This window comes from Aquarana catesbeiana, linkage group LG10 (genome assembly GCF_042186555.1).
Source record: "Aquarana catesbeiana isolate 2022-GZ linkage group LG10, ASM4218655v1, whole genome shotgun sequence".
Lineage (NCBI taxonomy): Eukaryota > Metazoa > Chordata > Amphibia > Anura > Ranidae > Aquarana > Aquarana catesbeiana.
The window spans coordinates 23,776,574-23,800,742 of NC_133333.1; the positions used below are offsets into that span (position 1 = coordinate 23,776,574).

The following is a 24,169-nucleotide window of genomic DNA, read 5'->3' on the forward strand; positions in this document are numbered from 1 at the left end:
TAGCTTAGTATCCAATTCACTTTTTAAAGGAAGTGTGTTAGGTGCTTCCTAGACCATTGTACATAGTTCTGTATCATTTGCTGCTCTGTACTTCACACTTTGAGCAAGGTTTGGATGCCCATTGTCAATAGGACTTTCGGTTTGCAAACTTTGAAAAAGTTTGGCCAAGCCACAGTCAATTGAACTTGTGATAAGTTCACTGATCTCTAGTTGCCATGTTACCCTTTCTTACTGTCTGGTTATATTAAGAAACCTTTTCATATAAATCATGTATTTACACCCACTGCTTTCAAATCCACATCATGTGGGCCTCTCTTCTCCAAGTGTCCCCTAGAAAAGCTCCATGTTCCCCCAAGCCACCATCCAATTTAAATGTTTACAGGAAAATGACAGCTGGGGAGTGCTGGTTTCAATCCAACCGGTGGCTGAAGACAACACAAGTAGTTCCTTTTTCGAGCACACATTGATAGCTGAATTTCTCTTTCAGGTTTATGAAGATGGGGGTGAAGATCATATGGATTTGTGGACTCTTAATGTTATTTCTAAAAGGTAAGTGAAAGCAAAGCACTCAGTGGTGTAAATTACCTAATACAAGTGCAGAGAGAATCAGGTGCCGTTTTTATTGAAATGCAGTTCCTTATTTACTGTATTTTTTGTTTATATAGTGTATATGCATTGTGCTGAGCTTAATTCACATCATACTTTTTTTATATCTGATCCCCCCAATGTTCCTGTCCCAGTGACCACAAAGGATATAAAAGGAAATCTCCCCAATAAAAACCCAAATGGAAATAAAAACCTGAATTGCGGTGTTGGCTTCATCCATCGCTCTGGCCACACACCTCTGTGACCAAGCCATGGTGGGCAGAGAGAAACCGGTCAGTGGGCATAGCCAGAGTGGCGGCTGAGGCCAACACCACAATTCAGGGCGTCCTTCCTTCCACTGCAACTTACACTTCTGTAGTAGTGCACACATGCCTGCCCCCGTTCTCTGGGCACTGGCGAGGAGATCTCTTATAATAGGCTTCATGTACATCGGGATCACAAGAAATAAAAACCTGACGGAGGTTCTAACTTGTTTTGCCATGAATTTCAGATTAAAAGAGCCCCCTTGTATAAGATATCCTGTACACTATATTACCAAATATTTTGGGACACCTGCCATTACACGCACATGAACTTTTATGACATCCCAGTCTTAGTCCATAGGGTTCAATATTGAGTTGGCCCACCCTTTGCAACTATAACAGCTTCAACTCTTCTGGGAAGGCTGTCCACAAGGTTTAGGAGTCTATGGGAATGTTTGACCATTCTTTCAGAAGCGCATTTGGGAGGTCAGGCACTGATGTTGGACGAGAAGGCCTGGTTCGCTGTCTCCGCTCTATTTTAAAGGTGTTCAATTGGGTTGAGGTCAGAACTCTGTGTAGGCCAGTCAAGTTCCTCCACCCCAAACTCGCTCATCCATGTCTTTATGGATCTTGCTTTGTGCACTGGTGCGCAGTCATGTTGGAACAGGAAGGGGCCATCCCCAAAATGTTCCCACAAAATTGGCAGCATGAAATTGTCCAAAATGCCTTGGTATACTAATGCCTTAAGAGTTCCTTTCACTGGAACTAAGGGGCCAAACCCAACCCCTGAAGAACCACCCCACACCACATTCCCTCCTCCGCCAAACTTTACACTTGGCACAATGCGGTCAGGCAAGTACCGTTCTCCAAACCCAGACATGTCCATTGGATTACCAGACAGACAAGTGTGATTTGTCACTCCAGAGAACACGTCTCCACTGCTCTAGAGTCCAGTGGCGGCATGCTTTACACCACTGCATCCGACGCTTTGCATTGCACTTGGTGATGTAAGGCTTGGATGCAGCTGCTCGGCCATGGAAAACAATTCCATGAAGCTCTCTACTCACTGTTGTTGTGCTAATCTGAAGATCACTTGAAGTTTGGAGGTCTGTAGCTATTGACTCTGCAGACAGTTGGTGACTTCTGCGCACTGTGAGCTCCATCATGCGCTGACCCCGCTCTGTCATTTTACCCGGCCTACCATTTTGTAGCTGAGTTGCTGTTGTTCTCAGTTGCTTCCACTTTGTTATAATACCACTAACAGTTAATCGTAGTAGCAAGGAAATGTTACAGATGGACTTATTGCACAGGTGGCAACCTATCACAGTACCACGCATGAATTCACTGAGCTCCTGAAAGTGACCCTTTCTTTCACAAATGTTTGTAGAAGCCGTCTGCTACACTGACACTCCTTACGCTGTCTCAGCAAGCCAAAATAATACCCAGTACTTCTGGGAGAACGGAAGCAGGTGACCTCCACTCGTGACAGTATTCAGGCCTACTAATAGAACCCCTCCCCCCCCCCCCCCTGGTTCTGTCCACGGCACTCTCGAACATCACAAAAGTTTTGACCCAAACCCAAGTCCCCATTTTGAAGACTTATATGCAAGGTATTGGCCATAAAAAAAAAAAAAAAAGAGTATGGGGGCCCGCGAACTGCCCTGGGGGACATGTATCAATGTAAAACGTTTTTTTTTAAAAGATTGTTTTTATAGGAGCAGTGATTTTAACGATGACATCACCAGGAGCAGGGACACACCAAGAGAAGAACGGCTAGGAAAAAGAGGCTACGCGCTGGGAGCTACAGCTCCTTCTACAGGCCTAAGGACAATAAACTGTTTTAAATTGTCACACAAATAAATATTTGAAATCTTTATTATTTCTTGGAAATAATATGGTGTGGGTGGATTTCTGCCAGTCATAGGCTGTGTCACACCCCTCCAGCCCCTGCAGCCTGTGTCTTAGAATAACAGGGAGGTGAAGCCTCCATCAATCTACATGTAATATCCCACCCTATTGCGTTTAGCTGTGCAACTCTATAGTCAGATGCGATAGGGAGGAAATGCTTAGGGTAGAAAATACACTGAAAAATGAGCATGTGCAGAGCTGGCAAAACTGCTCTGCAAAATCCCCAACTGCAGTGGGGACGTGGACAGAAGGGGGAGACAGAGAGCAGCAGGATCAACCAGTTTTTTTTTTTTTTGAATACAGAAAATCTCATAGTGAGTATAAACAGCATGTAGTACACCAATGATTGATAGTTTTTAATGATGTGGGTTTAAAGAGGAAGTAAACCCTGGTGGGTTTTACTTCCTCTTTATTTCCCTGCAAAGGTAAAGCATAATGGGCATAGTAGCCCATTATGTGTCACTTACCTGAAACCGAAGCCTACAATGTCATCGCTGTCCCCACTATCAGCGAGCGTCCATCTTCACCCCTCTTCCTTCCGGGGCCGCGATCTCCGGCTCTGTGACTGGCCGGAGTCGCATGACGTCACTCCCGTGCAGTCACGGCATGACCCCTTTTAGAAACAGCATGATCTGCCCTTTCTAAAGTGGTCATCAGCGCATGGCTTTTTTTAAATATCTCCTAAAATGTGGAGGTTTAGGAGATATTAATATAGGCTTACCTGTAGGTAAAAGAGGTTGTACAGGGTGTACAACCACTTTAATGACACATTAAACCACTTATACCAAAAACTATACTCATAATGGAGAAAACAAAGATGGAGAATACAAAAATCTGCAGAGTAAAGGAGTTGGAATAAGAATTTGAATAAAACTCATGATATCTGTGCTTGTTGCAGGTTGTTTCAATGGAACACTTAAAGATGACTATGTGGAACTCCTGGATAGAGTTGAGGTCTGGAAAGGCTCATGTGCGATGCTACCATGCAAGTACAAACCAAAAGACGACTTTGACAAATTTCTATGGTACTTCAACTCAACATATGATATTATTACTAAGGATTTTAATGGGACGACTGTCTACAACAGCAAGGATGAGAATGACGTGGACCCTTTGTTTGCTAGACGAGTGCAGTATGTAGGAAAGTCAGACACGGACTGCACCATAGTAATAAGAAATATTCAGAAAGAGGATGAAGGCACTTACAATCTGAGGCTGTTGACTAAGAATAAAGCTTTTAGGTGGATGTCCAAAACATTAACCATCGCAGTATCTGGTAAGTAATTTGCATGTTTTTTGCTGACTGCAACAGAGAAAACTTCTCCACAGGTCCTTCTTAAAGCATCCAAACCCATAAAAAGAAAAACATAAGATATTGCAAGTTTGTTTTATCCTTACATATGGATACATGAGACCAGCAAAACCTTAGAAGGTCCTAAAGCCCCTCTAGCCAAGTATCCAACAGGTAAACCTAAAGGGAGGCCAGACCAGATCAGACCATATAGCGGGAATCTTACTTTCCAGGCTCTTGTTATATGGGAGTAATGAAATAAGGGGTTTGGGAGTCTGGTCCCCAACCAGGACTCCCCAAGGGAAAGGATGGGGGGGGCAAGTGGACTATCTCGGGAACAATACAGAAGGGCATACAATTAAGTATATAAACAATCGAATAAAAAATAGAAAAAGTTTATTAATACATAATACATGACAGGAAATGTCAGTAACAGATTAAAAACATAGGTGACTTGGTCATGGACAGCATTTCAACTAGTTTCGCGGACTGGGCCGCTTCATCAGGAAAACATATGTAATTTAATCGACACAAGATCAATGACAATATAGTCAATCACATACAACAAAAATACAATTCAGCAATATGTAAATGTTACAAGGGGGAAAGATGCGAGGCTGCTTACCCGAATCCTGGTGTGCACACGGCACATGCCGTCACCAGTAGGGGGTAAGGTGAGAGTTCTGTGAGCACTGAGGTGTTGTTTGGTGGAAGCACAGGATTCACCCCCCACAGAAAAAGGAGTACACACCACTTGAGAGGACTATGCATATATTGATCTCACCCCACTGGGATAATATTTTTTAGGTCACTACTATCACTTGTTTATATAGTGCACTTGAGACTTTTTGTTACATCAGTTCATTTATTTGATGCAAATCTTGTTGATTGAGTTAAAGTGCATGTGTCAGATGAATTTATGTAAGAACTGGGCAGCTCTATCTATTTTGAATAATTCTTATGCCTTGCTTCATACAGTACATCACTTCCTACTGTGATGTCACCTCCTGACAGTTTATGCTGACCACCCAATGAGAAAGGAAGATTAGCGGTCACATAGTTACATAGTAGGTGAGGTTGAAAAAAGACACAAGTCCATCAAGTCCAACCTATGTGTGTGATTATGTGTCAGTATTTCATTACATATCCCTGTATGTTGTGGTCATTCAGGTGGTTATCTAATAGTTCCTTGAAGCTATCAATGCTCCCTGCTGAGACCACCGCCTGTGGAAGGGAATTCCACATCCTTGCCGCTCTTACAGTAAAGAACCCTCTACGTAGTTTAAGGTTAAACCTCTTTTCTTCTAATTGTAATGAGTGGCCACAAGTCTTATTAAACTCTCTTCTGCGAAAAAGTTTTATCCCTATTGTGGGGTCACCAGTACAGTATTTGTAAATTGAAATCATATCCCCTCTCAAGCGTCTCTTCTCCAGAGAGAATAAGTTCAGTGCTCGCAACCTTTCCTCATAACTAAGATCCTCCAGACCCTTTATTAGCTTTGTTGCCCTTCTTTGTACTCGCTCCATTTCCAGTACATCCCTTACTGAGGACTGGTGCCCAGAACTGGACAGCATACTCCAGGTGCGGCCGGACCAGAGTCTTGTAGAGCGGGAGAATTATCGTTTTATCTCTGGAGTTGATCCCCCTTTTAATGCCAATATTCTGTTTGCTTTATTAGCAGCAGCTTGGCATTGCATGCCATTGCTGAGCCTATCATCTACTAGGACCCCCAAGTCCTTTTCCATCCTAGATTCCCCCAGACGTTCTCCCCCCAGTGTATAGATTGCATTCATATTTTTGCCACCCAAATGCATTATTTTACATTTTTCTACATTGAACCTCATTTGCCATGTAGTCGCCCACCCCATTAATTTGTTCAGGTCTTTTTGCAAGATTTCCACATCCTGCGGAGAAGTTATTGCCCTGCTTAGCTTAGTATCGTCTGCAAATACAGAGATTGAACTGTTTATCCCATCCTCCAGGTCGTTTATAAACAAATTAAATAGGATTGGTCCCAGCACAGAACCCTGGGGAACCCCACTACCCACCCCTGACCATTCTGAGTACTCCCCATTTATCACCACCCTCTGAACACGCCCTTGTAGCCAGTTTTCAATCCATGTACTCACCCTATGGTCCATGCCAACGCACCTTATTTTGTACAGTAAACGTTTATGGGGAACTGTATCAAATGCTTTAGCAAAATCCAGATCCACATGATCTGCGTAAAAAGCATTAAATAAAAGGTGTTTAAGTGATTTTAAAAAAACTGAATCATAAGACTGATCAATGCCAGAGGATGTCATTGGGCCACTTGTTTTATGTATCCTTTGCATCTACTTAAAGCGAAGTTCCACCCAAAAGTGACAGGTATCCTGTTCCCACTTCTGGGAGTTCAGGCCCTGGCCCGGGACATCACCGCGGGGCTTCCTCCTGCTCCCTCCTCCTTTCCCTGTCGCTGGGCCAGTAGGAGAGAAGAGCGGGGCCTCGCGCATGTGCAGTAGGGTTCCCGGCGTAAAACATCAGCTGCAGTGCCGACATCGCTGGACTCCAGGACAGGTAAGTGTCCTATTGTTAAAAGCCAGCAGCTGCAGTATGTGTAGCTGCTGGTTTTTATTTTTTATTTTTTTGGACGGACCTCCGCTTTAAAGTGGTTGTAAAATGTTTAATTAAAAATAAAAAACACAAATGCGTACCTGCTCTGTGCAATGGTTTTGCACAGAGCAGGCCCTATCCTCTTCTTTTGGAGCTCCTGGACCCTCCTTTTCATCAGGTGCCCCCACAGAAAGCTGCTTTCCATCGGGGCACCCATGGAGGCTCACTCCCGAGGTCCCGCTGCTGCATTGGTTGACACAGACAGCAGGACTCGGCCCTGCCCCCCACTCCTGTGTCACAGATTTTAATTGACAACAGCGGAAGCCAATGGCTCCTGCTGCTGTGAATCTGTCCAAAGAGGAGAGCGACAGCGGCTGGAGCCGCTGCACTCGTGCACATTGCTGGATCGGATTGGGCTCAGGTAAGAACAAGTGGGGTCTGGTGGGGCGGGGGGAGCTGCAGCACAGAAGGTTTTTCACCTTAACCACTTGACGACCGCCTCACGCCGATGTACGTCGGCAAGGCGGCACGGACAGGCAAAATCACGTACAGGGTACGTGATTTGCCTTCCGCGGGTGGGGGGTCCGATCGGACCCCCCCCCGCCGCCCGAGGCGGTCCTGTTCTGTTCCCCGGCGATCAGAGATGAGGGGGAGGCCATCCGTTCGTGCCCCCCCCCTCGCGATCGCCGCCGGCCAATGGGAACACTCCTTTGCTGCTGTATGCTAAACAGCAGCAAAGGAAGTGATGTCATCTCCCCTCGGGTCGGTAGTTTCCGTTCCGGCCCGAGGAGAGACGACATGTGAGTGAGTGCACCAACACACACACACACAGTAGAACATGCCAGGCACACATTACACCCCGATCCCCCCCCCGATCGCCCCCCGATCCCCCCCCAATCACCCCCCCCTGTCACAAACTGACACCAGCAGTTTTTTTTTTTTTTTTCTGATTACTGCTGTGTCAGTTTGTGACAGTTACTGTGTTAGCACAGTTACTGTTACCCCCCTGTAGGTCTAGGGTACCCCCCTAACCCCCCCTAATAAAGTTTTAACCCCTTGATCACCCCCTGTCACCAGTGTCGCTAAGCGATCATTTTTCTGATCGCTGTATTAGTGTCACTGGTGACGCTAGTTAGTGAGGTAAATATTTAGGTTCGCCGTCAGCGTTTTATAGCGTCAGGGACCCCCATATACCACCTAATAAATGTTTTAACCCCTTGATTGCCCCCTAGTTAACCCTTTCACCACTGATCACCGTATAACCGTTACGGTTGACGCTGGTTAGTTTTTTTTTTTTTTATAGTGTCAGGGCACCCGCCGTTTATTACCGAATAAAGGTTTAGCCCCCTGATCGCCCGGCGGTGATATGCGTCGCCCCAGGCAGCGTCAGATTAGCGCCAGTACCGCTAACACCCACGCACACAGCATGCGCCTCCCTTAGTGGTATAGTATCTGATCGGATCAATATCTGATCCGATCAGATCTATACTAGCGTCCCCAGCAGTTTAGGGTTCCCAAAAACGCAGTGTTAGCGGGATCAGCCCAGATACCTGCTAGCACCTGCGTTTTGCCCCTCCGCCCAGCCCACCCAAGTGCAGTATCGATCGATCACTGTCACTTACAAGGCACTAAACGCATAACTGCAGCGTTCGCAGAGTCAGGCCTGATCCCTGCGATCGCTAACAGTTTTTTTGGTAGCATTTTGGTGAACTGGCAAGCACCAGCCCCAGGCAGCGTCAGGTTAGCGCCAGTACCGCTAACACCCACGCACGCAGCATACGCCTCCCTTAGTGGTATAATATCTGTACGGATCAATATCTGATCCGATCAGATCTATACTAGCGTCACCAGCAGTTTAGGGTTCCCAAAAACGCAGTGTTAGCGGGATCAGCCCAGATACCTGCTAGTACCTGCGTTTTGCCCCTCCGCCCGGCCCAGCCCAGCGCACCCAAGTGCAGTATCGATCGATCACTGTCACTTACAGAACACTAAACGCATAACTGCAGCGTTCACAGAGTCAGGCCTGATCCCTGCGATCGCTAACAGTTTTTTTTGTAGCGTTTTGGTGAACTGGCAAGCACCAGCCCCAGGCAGCGTCAGGTTAGCGCCAGTACCGCTAACACCCACGCACGCACCGTACACCTCCCTTAGTGGTATAGTATCTGATCGCATCAATATCTGATCCGATCAGATCTATACTAGCGTCACCAGCAGTTTAGGGTTCCCAAAAACGCAGTGTTAGTGGGATCAGCCCAGATACCTGCTAGCACCTGCGTTTTGCCCCTCCGCCCGGCCCAGCCCACCCAAGTGCAGTATCGATCGATCACTGTCACTTACAAAACACTAAACACATAACTGCAGCGTTCGCAGAGTCAGGCCTGATCCCTGCGATCGCTAACAGTTTTTTGGTAGCGTTTTGGGGAACTGGCAAGCACCAGCAGCCTAGTACACCCCGGTCGTAGTCAAACCAGCACTGCAGTAACACGTGGTGACGTGGCGAGTCCCATAAGTGCAGTTCAAGCTGGTGAGGTGGCAAGCACAAGTAGTGTCCCGCTGCCACCAAAAAGACAAACACAGGCCCGTCGTGCCCATAATGCCCTTCCTGCTGCATTCGCCAATCCTAATTGGGAACCCACCGCTTCTGCAGCGCCCATACTTCCCCCATTCACATCCCCAACCAAATGCAGTCGGCTGCATGAGAGGCATTTTCTTTATGTCCTCCCGAGTACCCCTACCCAACGAACCCCCCCAAAAAAGATGTTGTGTCTGCAGCAAGCGCGGATATAGGCGTGACACCCGCTATTATTGTCCCTCCTGTCCTGACAATCCTGGTCTTTGCATTGGTGAATGTTTTGAACGCTACCATTCACTAGTTGAGTATTAGCGTAGAGTACAGCGTTGCACAGACTAGGCACACTTTCACAGGGTCTCCCAAGATGCCATCGCATTTTGAGAGACCCGAACCTGGAACCGGTTACCGTTATAAAAGTTAGTTACAAAAAAAGTGTAAAAAAAAAAAAAAAATATGAAATAAAAAAAAAAATAGTTGTCGTTTTATTGTTCTCTCTCTCTCTATTCTCTCTCTCTATTGTTCTGCTCTTTTTTACTGTATTCTATTCTGCAATGTTTTATTGTTATTGTTATTGTTATTATGTTTTATCATGTTTGTTTTTCAGGTGTGTAATTATTTATACTTTACTGTTTACTGTGCTTTATTGTTAACCATTGTTAACCATTTTTTTGTCTTCAGGTACGCCATTCACGACTTTGAGTGGTTATACCAGAATGATGCCTGCAGGTTTAGGTATCATCTTGGTATCATTCTTTTCAGCCAGCGGTCGGCTTTCATGTAAAAGCAATCCTAGCGGCTAATTAGCCTCTAGACTGCCTTTACAAGCCGTGGGAGGGAATGCCCCCCCCACCCCCACCGTCTTCCGTGTTTTTCTCTGGCTCTCCTGTCTCAACAGGGAACCTGAGAATGCAGCCGGTGATTCAGCCAGCTGACCATAGAGCTGATCAGAGACCAGAGTGGCTCCAAACATCTCTATGGCCTAAGAAACCGGAAGCTACGAGTATTTCATGACTTAGATTTCGCCGGATGTAAATAGCGCCATTGGGAAATTGGGGAAGCATTTTATCACACCGATCTTGGTGTGGTCAGATGCTTTGAGGGCAGAGGAGAGATCTAGGGTCTAATAGACCACAATTTTTTCAAAAAAGAGTACCTGTCACTACCTATTGCTATCATAGGGGATATTTACATTCCCCGAGATAACAATAAAAATGATTAAAAAAAAAAATATGAAAGGAACAGTTTAAAAGTAAGATTAAAAAAGCAAAAAAATAATAAAGAAAAAAAAAAAAAAAAAAAAAAAGCACCCCTGTCGCCCCCTGCTCTCGCGCTAAGGCGAACACAAGCGGCGGTCTGGCGTCATATGTAAACAGCAATTGCACCATGCATGTGAGGTATCACAGCGAAGGCCAGATCGAGGGCAGTAATTTTAGCAGCAGACCTCCTCTGTAAATCTAAAGTGGTAACCTGTAAAGGCTTTTGAAGGCTTTTAAACATGTATTTATTTTGTTGCCACTGCACGTTTGTGCGCAATTTTAAAGCATGTCATGTTTGGTATCCATGTACTCGGCCTAAGATCATCTTTTTTATTTCATCAAACATTTGGGCAATATAGTGTGTTTTAGTGCATTAAAATTTAAAAAAGTGTGTTTTTTCCCCAAAAAATGCGTTTGAAAAATCGCTGCGCAATTACTGTGTGAAAAAAAAAAATGAAACACCCACCATTTTAATCTGTAGGGCATTTGCTTTAAAAAAAATATATAATGTTTGGGGGTTCAAAGTAATTTTTTTGCAAAAAAAAAAAACTTTTTCATGTAAACAATAAGTGTCAGAAAGGGCTTTGTCTTCAAGTGGTTAGAAGAGTGGGTGATGTGTGACATAAGCTTCTAAATGTTGTGCATAAAATGCCAGGACAGTTCAAAACCCCCCCAAATGACCCCATTTTGGAAAGTAGACACCCCAAGCTATTTGCTGAGAGGCATGTCGAGTCCATGGAATATTTTATATTGTGACACAAGTTGCGGGAAAGAGACAAATTTTTTTTTTTTTTTTTTTTTTTGCACAAAGTTGTCACTAAATGATATATTGCTCAAACATGCCATGGGAATATGTGAAATTACACCCCAAAATACATTCTGCTGCTTCTCCTGAGTACGGGGATACCACATGTGTGAGACTTTTTGGGAGCCTAGCCGCGTACGGGACCCCGAAAACCAAGCACCGCCTTCAGGCTTTCAAAGGGCGTGAATTTTTGATTTCACTCTTCACTGCCTATCACAGTTTCGGAGGCCATGGAATGCCCAGGTGGCACAAAACCCCCCAAAATGACCCCATTTTGGAAAGTAGACACCCCAAGCTATTTGCTGAGAGGTATAGTGAGTATTTTGCAGACCTCACTTTTTGTCACAAAGTTTTGAAAATTGAAAAAAGAAAAAAAAAAATTTTTTTTCTTGTCTTTCTTCATTTTCAAAAACAAATGAGAGCTGCAAAATACTCACCATGCCTCTCAGCAAATAGCTTGGGGTGTCTACTTTCCAAAATGGGGTCATTTGGGGGGGTTTTATGCCACCTGGGCATTCCATGGCCTCCGAAACTGTGATAGGCAGTAAAGAGTGAAATCAGAAATTTTCACCCTTAGAAATCCTGAAGGCAGTGATTGGTTTTCGGGGTCCCGTACGCGGCTAGGCTCCCAAAAAGTCCCACACATGTGGTATCCCCATACTCAGGAGAAGCAGCTAAATGTATTTTGGGGTGCAATTCCACATATGCCCATGGCCTGTGTGAGCAATATATCATTTAGTGACAACTTTTTGTAAATATTTTTTTTTTTTTGTCATTTTTCAATCACTTGGGACAAAAAAAATAAATATTCAATGGGTTCAACATGCCTCTCAGCAATTTCCTTGGGGTGTCTACTTTCCAAAATGGGGTCATTTGGGGGGGGTTTGTACTGCCCTGCCATTTTAGCACCTCAAGAAATGACATAGGCAGTCATAAACTAAAAGCTGTGTAAATTCCAGAAAATGTACCCTAGTTTGAAGACGCTATAACTTTTGCGCAAACCAATAAATATACGCTTATTGACATTTTTTTTACCAAAGACATGTGGCCGAATACATTTTGGCCTAAATGTATGACTAAAATTGAGTTTATTGGATTTTTTTTATAACAAAAAGTAGAAAATATCATTTTTTTTCAAAATTTTCGGTCTTTTTCCGTTTATAGCGCAAAAAATAAAAACCGCAGAGGTGATCAAATACCATCAAAAGAAAGCTCTATTTGTGGGAAGAAAAGGACGCAAATTTCGTTTGGGTACAGCATTGCATGACCGCGCAATTAGCAGTTAAAGCGACGCAGTGCCAAATTGGAAAAAGACCTCTGGTCCTTAGGCAGCATAATGGTCCGGGGCTCAAGTGGTTAATGCATAGAATGAATTAAAGATAAAAAAAACTTAACACTTTACAACTTTAAAGAATATGTAAACCCAACCTTTCATATTCCTGATATTTTAGTAATTCAATTCAAAAAGTGAAAGTCATATTTTATATAGATGCATTACACAGAGTGATATGTTTCAAGCATTTCTTTCTTTTAATTTTGAGGATTATGGCTTACAGCTAGTGAAAACCCAAAATTTAGTATCTCAGAAAATTAGAATATTACATAAGACCAATGAAAAAAAGATTTTTAATACAGAAATGTTGGCTTACTGAAAAGTATGTCCATGTACAGTATAGTATGCACGCTATACTTGGTCGGGGCTCCTTTTGCATGAATTACTGCACCAATGCGGCGTGGCAAGGAGGTGATTAGCCTGTGGTACTACTGAGGTGTTATGGAAGCCCAGGTTGCTTTGATAGTGGCCTTCAGCTCATCTGCATTGTTGGGTCTGGTGTCTCTCATCTTCCTCTTGACAATACCCCACAGATTCTCTAGGGGGTTTAGGTCAGGCGAGTTTGCTCAATTAAGCACAGTGATACCATGATCATTAAACCAGGTATTGGTACTTTTGGCAGTGTGGGCAGGTGCCTAGTCCTGCTGGAAAATGAAATCTCCATCTCCATAAAGCTGGTCAGCAGAAGGAAGCATGAAGTGCTCCAAACTTTCCTGGTAGAGGGCTGTGCTGACTTTGGACTTGATAAAACACAGCGGACCAAGACCAGCAGATAACATGGCTCCCCAAATCATCACTGACTGTGGAAACTTCACACTAGACCTCATGCAACTTGTATTCTGTGCCTCTCCACTCTTCCTTCAGACTCTGGGACCTTCATTTCCAAATGAAATGCAAAATTTACTTTCATCGGAAAAGAGGATTTTGGACCACTGAGCAACAGTCCTCTCCTTTTTCTCCCTAGCCTGGGTAAGACACTTCTGATGTCGTCTCTGGTTCAGGAGTGACTTGACACAAGGACAGTTGTAGCCCATGTCCTGGATATGTCTGTGTGTGGCGGCTCTTGAAGCACTAACACCAGCTGTAGTCCTCTCCTTGTGAATCTCCCCCAAATTCTTGAATGGCCTTTGCTTCACAATCCTCTCAAGGCTGTGGTTATCCCTGTTGATTATGCACCTTTTTCTACCACACTTTTTCCTTCAACTCAACTTTTCATTAAAGTGTTTGTTAACCCAAAAAAAATATATATATACAGATCCTGGTCCCTTAAAGCAGATTACACAGCACAGTGCTTGTGCTGTGTAATCTGCCCCCCTCTAAACTGTAAAAAAAAACCCTGAACCTGCCACTTTCTTTATGCCCTCTCTGCGCTGACCACAGAAATTTAAGGCTGCCTAGCCCTGATCACCGTGGTCAAAGTACATCCCTGCATTATACGTATCTGTCCTCTCAGCTCTCCTCTCTCCCCACCTCAGCCTCTCCTTCCTGCCTGTCATCTCCCTCTCTGTGTCTGTCTCCGGCCCGGCCCCGAGCCAGCCTTTCTATTAGAGGCTGGCATAGCACATTATGTAAGTAGTTTTCAAAAACGAGCGTTGTAAATACCAAATTTGACCTGTCTGCAGGCCGGTCACATCAATCACGGACGCTTTACAGCTCCAATGGATTGCTTCTGAGGGAGGGGCCGTAATCTCCCTCTGACATCAGGCGGGGAGATCATGTGGCCGGGCGTCTCCTCCACAGAAGCCCTGTATCGGAGCTGTAAAGCAGTCACAAAGTCACATGACCAGCCTGAAAACAGCTCAAATTAGGTATTTACAACGCTTGTTTTTGAAAACTACTTACATACAGTGTGCTATGCCAGCCTCTAATAGAGGGGCTGGCATAGTCTTATATAAATGGGTTAACAAACCCTTTAATATGCTTGGATACAGCACTCAGCCAGCTTCTTTAGCAATGACCTTTTGTGACTTACCCTCATTATGGATTGTGTCAATCATGGTCTTCTGGACAACTGTCAAGTCAGCAGTCTTCCCCAAGGTTGTGTATCTGTCAGGGCTGGGCCCAGCCCTTCCTTTTCTGAGCTTGCCGCTCTGCTGTCGGCTAATTGCCAGCTCCTATCACTCCACAGTGACTCACCTGTTGATGATCCTGCTCGTCGGCCCGGCCTACTTAAGCCGTCCGGTCCAGATGATCTCTGCCTTCACTTGGTCACATCTGCAGAGACACGCTCCTGTGTTCCTGTTAAAGACTTGCTTGGCTGACATTCCTTCTGGCTCCCTGACGTTTTGGCTTGTCTGACTATCCGTTCCAGTTCCTGAACTCTGGCTATGTTTTGACTATGTTTACGCTGTTTACCTTTTGTTTATTATTATTAAACAAGTGTGATTTAACTGTACTTCTGTCTCTGCCTGATTCATGGTTTCTGACAAAATCCTACTGAATCAGACTGAGAGACCATTTTAAGGCTGGGGAAAACTTTACATGTGTTTTGAGTTAATTAGTGCATTCGAGTGTCACACCGTGAGTCTACAATATTCAACTTTTTCGCAATATTCAAATTTTCTGAGATACTGAATTTTGGGTTTTCACTAGCTGTAGGACCTAATCATCAAAATTAAAAGAAAAAAAATGCTTGAAATATATCACTCTATGTGTGATGAATCTATAGAATATAGATGTTTCAGTTTTTGAATTGACTTACTGAAATAAATGAACTTTTTGATGATATTCTAATTTTTTTTAGATGCACCTGTACTTATATAAGAAAGTATCCTGTTCTGCCTTTCTTTTCTATTTTAAACTGAATGGGTTCTTATCCAAGGTGAGGGTTTACAGTCACTTTAATCTTGTTATTTTTCTCAGATATTGGGACAACCTTAAAAATCAACCCTCTGCCAGAAATAAGAGAGTCCGAAAATGTTACTTTAACTTGTTCAATAAGTTATTACTGTCCTTTGAACAACATTAGTCTTCATTGGATTGAAGACGTAAACGGTACCAGCACAATAGATATCAGAAGTGACATTAGTGAAGTACGAACCACGAGCACCTTGATGTTCCAACCATCGTGGCGAGACAATAAGAAGAACATCACATGTGTTCTTAATGGAGATGATGGAAAAGCTGATAATACAACAGTCCAGCTCAATGTCATGTGTAAGTCTATCTATGTGTTTGTGTTGTAATGATTGAGATGTAAAAATGTTAAGGGCAGACCAACATGCTATGGTACCTATTTATACAGCCCGCCAAAATAACACTTTATTCCACCATATTTTTCCACAAAATGTCATCCTTTTTTTTTCCTTTTCTTTTGTAGAATAATATGTATCGGCCGAAACTGAGGAAAAATTTTTTTTTAATATATTTTTGGGGATATTTATTATAGCAAAAAGTAAAAAATAATGCTTTTTTTCAAAATTGTGGCTCTTTTTTTGTTTATAGCGCAAAGAATAAAAAGCACAGAGGTGATCAAATACCACCAAAAGAAAGCTCTACTTGTGGGAAAAAAAGGACCTCAATTTTGTTTGGAAGCCATGTCGCACGACCGCGCAATTGTCAGTTAAAGCGACGCAGTGCTGAATCGCAAAAAGTGCTTTGGTCAAGAAGGGGGTAAATTCTTCTGGGGCTGAAGTGGTTAATGAGGAAAAAAAATGAACTTAAATGATTTTAGCAAATGGTTGCAATATAACAAAGAGTAAAAAATGTAAGGGGATCTGAATACTTTCCATCCCCACTGTATATATACACACACACACACTATATTGCCAAAAGTATTGGGACGCTTGCCTTTACACGCACATGAACTTTAAGGGCATTCCAGTCTTAGTCCGTAGAGTTCAATATTGAGATGGCCCACCCTTTGCAGCTATAACAGCTTCAACTCTTCTGGGAAGGCCGTACACAAGGTTTAGGAGTGTGTCTATGGGAATGTTTGACCATTCTTCCAGAAGCGCATTTGTGAGGTCAGGCACTGATGTTGGATGAGAAGGCCTGGCTCGCAGTCTCCACTCTAATTCATCCCAAAGGTGTTCTATCAGGTTAAGGTCAGGGCTCTGTGCAGGCCAGTCAAGAAATACAAAATACAAGTTCGGAAGTGATGTAATGTAATGTATTGCAGTAGTGGCCCGTCAATTAGGGGCGCACGGACACCGCTCCCCATCCATGTATCCGGCCCCCTGATCTACATGCGGGGGGGTGTTTTTTAAAGCACGCGATTAGAGCCAGAGGCTCTAATAACTTCAAAAAAAAGGGTGGGCTCCGCGCCCCAATCCCACCCTGTTGTGTGATGATAGTGAATGAATATTCGCTGTTTTAACACGAAATCTCCTCCCCGCCAATCAGGAAGCAGGCCATGAGACCCGTTTCCCGATTGGCCAAAACGTCAGACGATCCTACTAAATGCCTAGGAGGAGCAGAGAGGAAATGCACGGTGGCTTGCATGGCGGAAGCTGCCATGCTGGAGGAGAGGACACTGGAGCCGCTGCCCGGCCCTCAGATGGGGTAAGACCGACTGGCAGGCAGCTGGTGGGGGAGGGGGGTAGTGCCGCCTGCTGCCCGGTGGGGGGTGGTTGTTTGCAGTTACCTGTTTTTGACAGGTACCTGCTCCCACCTCCGAGTGACCTTGCTGCGGAGAGATCACCCAGAATTTCGGCTCCCATTCTCCTTCACCCGCCGCCGGGCCACTCGCAATGGTGCGGTAGGTAACCGGCTGTGAAGCCGCAAGGTTTCACTTACAGTTTACCTATAAAAGCAATGGCGGTGGGAGCACCCGGGAGCCAATGGCTGGGGTGCCGACATCGCTGGATTCCAGGACAGGCAAGTGTCCTTATATTAAAAGTCAGCAGCTACAGTATTTGTAGCTGCTGACTTAATTTTTTCTGAAGGAAGCTGGAGCTCCTTTTTAAGTCATCTTTATGTTTCCTGAATCCAGTATAGAAATGGGCAGTGTGCTAAGATCACATAAATAAGAGCTAAATTGTGAATTGCATGTACTTAGTGCAAACAAATAAATAACAAATGGTAATATAGAGCAAGGGGGGGGGCTGTTAGATAAACAGACCCCAGACTATAAAAAGTGCCCAAAAAGTAACATTAAATACAGTCGAAACAAGTGCATAATGTTAAATAAAAAGTATAAATAACATTGTGAATAAATAAAATTCCCCAAAAAATCTTTAGAATAATCCAATGAAAAAGATTCCTCCTACATGGATCATACGGTGAAATATTAGGTGTAGATGTACACTCACCAGATGTTGTAGATCCCTTGCCTTATGACAGGAAGGATCATTATAGGGCTTGTGGGGTCTCCCTGACCTCCTTGGATCTATTAAGCAAATTCCTCCAATCTCCTCCTCGTCAAAAGTAGGACGTATCTTCAAACGGGATGTCACCAGCGATATGAGTAGGAAAAAAGAGAAGCTTCTGATGACATCACACTTGATGATAAAAACGCATAAGGCTGGAACGCACGTTGCACTACGTCACCTCCTGGTGGAACACACGCTGACTCTGGTGTTGGTCTTGTGCTTTTCCACAGCCTCCACTGGTTATTGCGGTTACTCGCATAGGAGGTCCATAAATTGTTTTTAATCGGTTACTTGCTGTAGCCATTTGAGCCTTTAATAAACCAACCTCTCTGGTAGTTTTATTAAAGGAGTCCGTCCTCTCTTTTTTCCTTATATTGCTTGTTGTGCTTGCAATGCCATTCCTTGTTAATGGCAGCCCAAACGTGGCATAAAAAGACTTGTATTTTTTTATGCAAAAAATTGGGTGAAGCTCAAAAAAGGTGCATGAGCTACTTTTGCAGTGTTTGTTGTGCATTGGGCAACTCATTGAAATGAATGGACTGCCCTATGCATGTGGCGCGGCACGATTCTCGAAACGCTAAATGTGAATACAGACTTACAGTCTATGGACATCAGTAGTGCCCTCCTATCCTGTTCTGAAACTTTTTGTGTAATAATTTACAATATTTTCAGATGTTCCTCACAAACCAGTTATTAAGAAATATGGGGAAACCATAGAAGAAGGAAAGGACATCACACTGGAATGTTCTACTGAAGCAAACCCCCCGGTCTCCCTCTATGTCTGGTTGAAGGATGGGGCAGAGTGCTATAACCGCACCAGTAATCGGTTCACAATCTACAATATAAAGGAAGACAATTCCGGATCTTACACGTGTTTGGCCCGTAACAAGCTGGGAGAAGCAAAGTCTGACCAGCTAGATCTGAATGTGACGTGTGAGTATTACACGGAGCTGTATTTATGTCATTTATATGTAATGGTAACAGTGATGCTAATATAATAAAAGCAACATAAATATAAAACCCTTGGTTTAAAATGGTTATAAACCCATACACATATTTAGTGAAATGAATGGCCTCAGGTGATACACAGAGATGAAACAAATGATCCTACACATGTTGTACCTGTTTATCTGCAGTTTTCTCTTCTATACAGCCATTCAAAGTACAGGATTTATAAAGCTTGTCTGAGCTATCATAAAAAAAGGGACGGAGAGAGGAAGTTACACTCTGCAGAGCTCAGTGAGGAGAGCTCTGAGAGCTGATTGGAGGGAAGGGACACCCCTCCTCTCCCTCCTCACATAGCACACACGCTGTGCTCTCATGCCTGGTGTGGTCAGTTTTTAATGGAGAAGCACAGTCAAAGCTCGTTTGGCTGTTCTTCTCCTGTGAATCACAGGAGTGCAGTTTGTTCTGCCCAGTGCCGGCTGATGTCACAGAGCCGGTCCAGGCTCGGTAAAAGATCGTGACCATATAGTCGGGAGCCACCCACATTCCTGGACCAGCACCTGGCTCAACCTCTCAGTGAGTCGCCGAGAGCCTGAGCTGGCCGCTCCCTCCCCCTCCACAGCCCAGCGCTCCAGTGATATTCTTTACCTTTGAATATATTTTCTTAAGCATATCTTAGATGCTCCCAGTTACCCAAGGGTAGTCCTAGAGCTAAAAAGAACAAACAGCATTTGCTGAAGAAGACAAGATCATGTTTTTTGAAGAAGACCAGATCATATTTGTTGAAGGAGACAAAGTCATCTTTCGATGCAATGTCAACAGCAGCAACCCAGAAGTGACCAATATTATATGGCACGAGAACGGAAAGCATATTCAAAAATACAGTGAATCTGTAAATGCTGAAGATGCTGGGAAATATACCTGTGAAGCTGTAAATTCTGTAGGACATACAATGTCACCGGATGTTAATGTGGATGTTCATTGTAAGTATAAGATCTACGTTCCATAAGCCAGCAAGTAAAGTAGGCGTGTCATTGGCAAACAGTATATACTGTAAACCAGTGGTCTCCAAACTGTGGCCCGGGGGCCAGATGTGGCACTTTACTTGGTTTTATCCGGGCCCTTGGGACACTATTTCATTCACTGATACCAACAATGGGGCATAATTCCCCCTGCTGACACCAATGAAGGAGTCACATTTGCTCCCAATGGCACCAACGATGGGGCACAATGATATCATGGATGGGACACAATTCCTCCCACTTGCACCAATAATAGTGTGCTATTACTCTCTGAAACTAACAATGGGGAATTATTTTTCCCTACTGATGTTGGGACCTTTTCTACTCCCACTTGCCGCAGTGCAGCCCTCCTGAAGTCTGAAGGACAGTAAATTGGCCCTTTGTTTAGAAGGTTTGGAGACTCCTGCTGTAAACCAAGATCGTCATACTAGAGAAAAGCACCTTATAGCACTTAAATGATCCAGGTCACCACCTAGTTAACAGAATAATAAAAAAAAAAAAGCAGCTCATAGTGTATTCACAAAGAGCGTGTGACAAGCTGCACCTCTGAGGCATCTTATCAAAGAGACGTATTGATGTCCAATGTAAATACCTTCTCCTTGCTTTCATATTGTTTGTGTGTTATATTTTAGACTCGGGTCCATCCAACCATTCACACATAAGCCCCTGGCTGCTGACATATCCTGGAGGCTCCATTAGTGCGATCTCCTGCAATAATCCCCTTTATTCCTGCCAGGGGAGTTGCTAGGTGGCAAAAAAACCAGGGGCTTCAGCCCAAAGTCCGAGCCCAGCACCGGTGGGGGGGATAGTACCTACCTGACGCGTGCTGACCGACTTGACACTGACCTACACTGACCTACCTGACCTACATGACATACATGACATACATGACATACACTGACATACCTGACCAGACTTCAGGTGCCCTTTTGCAGCTCAGCGCACAGTAGAGTAGACTCCAGAGAAAGCCATGATGAGGTGAGGAGAGCCACCCGCCCAAGCGGCGAGTGGGGTCAGGATCTTCTGACAGTGGCTCAGCGGCCACATTGTAATTCCCGCCTTCTGGAGCCTGCAGCACCTATGATGGACGTCATGTCCCACGGTCCCAGCATTGGACCAGTGGGATGTCCATCAGAGCTGGAGGCTCCAGAAGGCGGGACCTGCTTGGGATCAGATCGGTCCCCGTTCGGCAGCGGCACTCAGGGCTAATAATAGAACCATGCCCACCTGAGACCCGGGGCTTTTTGGGGACCCACTCGGGGCTTCAGCCACTGTCAGCCCCCCCGCAGCCAATGCCACTGATTCCTGCCCACCTAGGAATTTTAGTGTCCTCACCCACATTTGTGCACTCCAGCTTCTCCTATTACATAATATAACAAAATAAATAGATAATCCCAATGTAACGAGTGGGAACCCCTTATAATGCACACAGCAGGTAAACAGGCCTGGAAACTCAGCACAGGTATAGAGGGAACCCCTCATAACGAGTAGAGTAGGTGTACAGACCTGGGGACTCAGTACAGGCATAATGGGCAGAGCATGTATGTAGAGCTGGGCAATTGGTAAAGCCCCTGAGAGGTAGAACAGATTGCCACCCTCTAGGTTCTACCAAAAACAGAAGCATCAATTTGGTATGGACTAACCCTTTCATATTTCATATACAGATAAAAAGGTACTTATCAGACAGACCATCAAGAGTCCTTGTTGAATGACCTGCTGTAAAAAAAGTAATTACAGGTTGGGGCGTATATCTACCGCAAAGACAAACAAGGCGTTTACCTGGGGTGGCGTCTAAACCGGTATGCTGCCAGCATCACCCCACTGGGAGACCAGAGTGGCACTCTGGTAAACTGGAAGCAATGACATCACTTCCAGTTTACTCGGGAACCATCGGCACCGGTAAAAATCGAAAGCATTCAAATCCAATCTTGGTGTTCTGAATGCTTTTAAGTGCAGAGGAGGGATTCTTATAGACCCAAGATCCCTCCATAAGAGTACTTTTTACTGCTTATTGCTGTCACGAGGATATTTACATTCCTTGTGTCAGCCATAAAAGTGATAAAAAAAAATTGAAGCAATAGTGTAAAAATGTAAAAAAAAAATATAAAATAAAGTAATAATTAAAAATGTTTTAAGTGCTCCTATCCTCCCATGCTCACTTGCAAAGGTGAACGTGTGTGTTGGTCCCCTACACGCGCAAACAGCAATTGTTCCACATATGTGAGACATAACCGGGAACGTCATGATCGTGGGCAGTAATTCTAGCACTAGACCTCCTCTGTACATCTAAAGTGGTAACTTGTAAAGACTTTTAAAGCATCTCCCATGGATAGTAAAATGTACATAATTTGCCGCCGTTGCACAGGCGTGCGCAGTTTTAAAGCAGTTGGGGTGGGGGTGTCTGATTTTAGTCTTGCCTAAGCAGTGGCGACTGGTGTTTTATTTGGGGGAGCGGCAAACAAGCATTCCCCCTCCCGGCGGCACCTCAAGCCCCCCTGCCCCCCTGCCTACTTGCTGTCTTACTTCAGCTAGGTGGCGGGTATCAGCCAGCGGGCATCGGCAGCGGAATCAGGATCGAGCAGCGGGAACAGGTATCTGCAGCGGGCATCGGGCTTCTCCTCCATTTTTCCATCTTGGCGGCCGTGCGTCTCCTGCCCTCCTCCTAGGCGTCCAATAGGATCGCCTGTCCTTTCAGCCAATCGGGTGACAGGTCTCAAAACCCGCTTCCTGATTGGCCGGGAGGAGGATCAGTGTTACAACTATTCATTTGCTGTAGTAACACACCTGGGTGGGCTCCGTTCACATTCTCTGCACCCCAAGCCCACCCTATTTTAAACACCCCCTCCGTATTGGAATTCATGCGCCCGGCATCCTGAAATTGGCCAGATGCAGTGGCGGCTGGTACTCAAAATGTTTGGGGGGGCGCAAACAAACTGAAAAATTCTGAAAAAAACCCCATCAATTGTAGCCTCACTGTACAATCAAACGCAGCCACTGTGCCCATCATACACAGCCACTGTGCCCATCATATGCAGCCACTGTGCCCATCAAACGCAGCCACTGTGCCCATCAAACGCAGCCACTGTGCCCATCAAACGCAGCCACTGTGCCCATCAAACGCAGCCACTGTGCCCATCAAACGCAGCCACTGTGCCCATCAAATGCAGCCACTGTGCCCATTAATTGCCACCACTGTGCCAAACGCAGCCACTGTGCCCATGAATTGCCGCCACTGTGCCCATCAAACGCAGCCACTGTGCCCATCAAACGCAGCCACTGTGCCCATCAAATGCAGCCACTGTGCCCATTAATTGCCGCCACTGTGCCAAACGCAGCCACTGTGCCCATGAATTGCCGCCACTGTGCCATCAAACACAGCCACTGTGCCCATCAATTGCCACCACTGTGCCCATCAATTGTTCCCACTGTGCCCATCAATTGCCACCACTGTGCCCCATCAAATGCAGCCACTATGCCATATCAAATGCTGCCAGTATGCCCCCTTTTGGCCCGCCGTCTGCACTTACCTGTCACAGTGGGACAGCTCCTCGATGTTTTCTCCCGTCCTCTCTTCTTGTCCTCTGCTTTGATTGGACGCCTGGCGTCCAATCACAGCGCCTGTCGTTTCAGCCAATCAGGTGACGGGTAACAGATCCGAGCACCTGATTGGCGGAGAGGCGGTTTAGTATTAGGAAAGCGAATATTCATTCGCTTTTCTAACACAGCTGAGTGTGGGCACTCACAGGTCACCTTTTTTGACGCCTATTAAAGCCTATGGCTCTAATCAGGTTCTTCAAAAAGACCCCTCCGCCGCTGTAATTCAGGCACCCTGAACCCGAAAAGGGGCCGGGTGCCTGAATAGGGGGTGGCAGCGGCGGCCATAGAGAGATTCATCCAATGCATGAATCTATCTATTGGTGCTAGAGGGGTGGCTGGAGAGAGGTTGTGCACCGCCACGGGGGGTGGCCATTGACGGGGGGGCGACGCCCGTGCGCCTAGGGGAGCACAAAACCAAAATACACCACTGATTACAGGATACGCCACCTGCAGAGTCTGTTTTATTTCAGACTGTACAACCTAAACTGGGGGAGGGAGTCTGGAGTTGGGTTTTAACTTAAAGCTGAATTCCCGACACAAATACTTTAATTTAAATGAACTCTTCACTAGTCATAGATTTATGTTGAACGCACCAAATCTTTTGGAAACTCAGATATTGCTTTGTAAATGCAGCTGTGGCATCACCATTGTGTAGAGTACATAGCCGGTGCAGACAGCAGAGCT

General features: G+C 45.0%; 1 protein-coding gene across 1 annotated transcript in view; it reads left to right on the forward strand.

The window, feature by feature from the left end:
- Positions 1 to 499: 499 nt before the first annotated feature.
- The window catches only part of LOC141110460 (sialoadhesin-like), a 72,968-nt gene continuing 49,298 nt past the window's right edge, over positions 500 to 24,169 (forward strand). The window contains exons 1-4 of the mRNA XM_073601814.1: positions 500 to 549; positions 3,655 to 4,032; positions 15,472 to 15,765; positions 18,594 to 18,854. Coding sequence (XP_073457915.1) covers positions 534 to 549; positions 3,655 to 4,032; positions 15,472 to 15,765; positions 18,594 to 18,854 — 949 coding nt within the window. The 5' untranslated portion in view covers positions 500 to 533. The remainder of the gene's footprint in view (positions 550 to 3,654; positions 4,033 to 15,471; positions 15,766 to 18,593; positions 18,855 to 24,169) is intronic.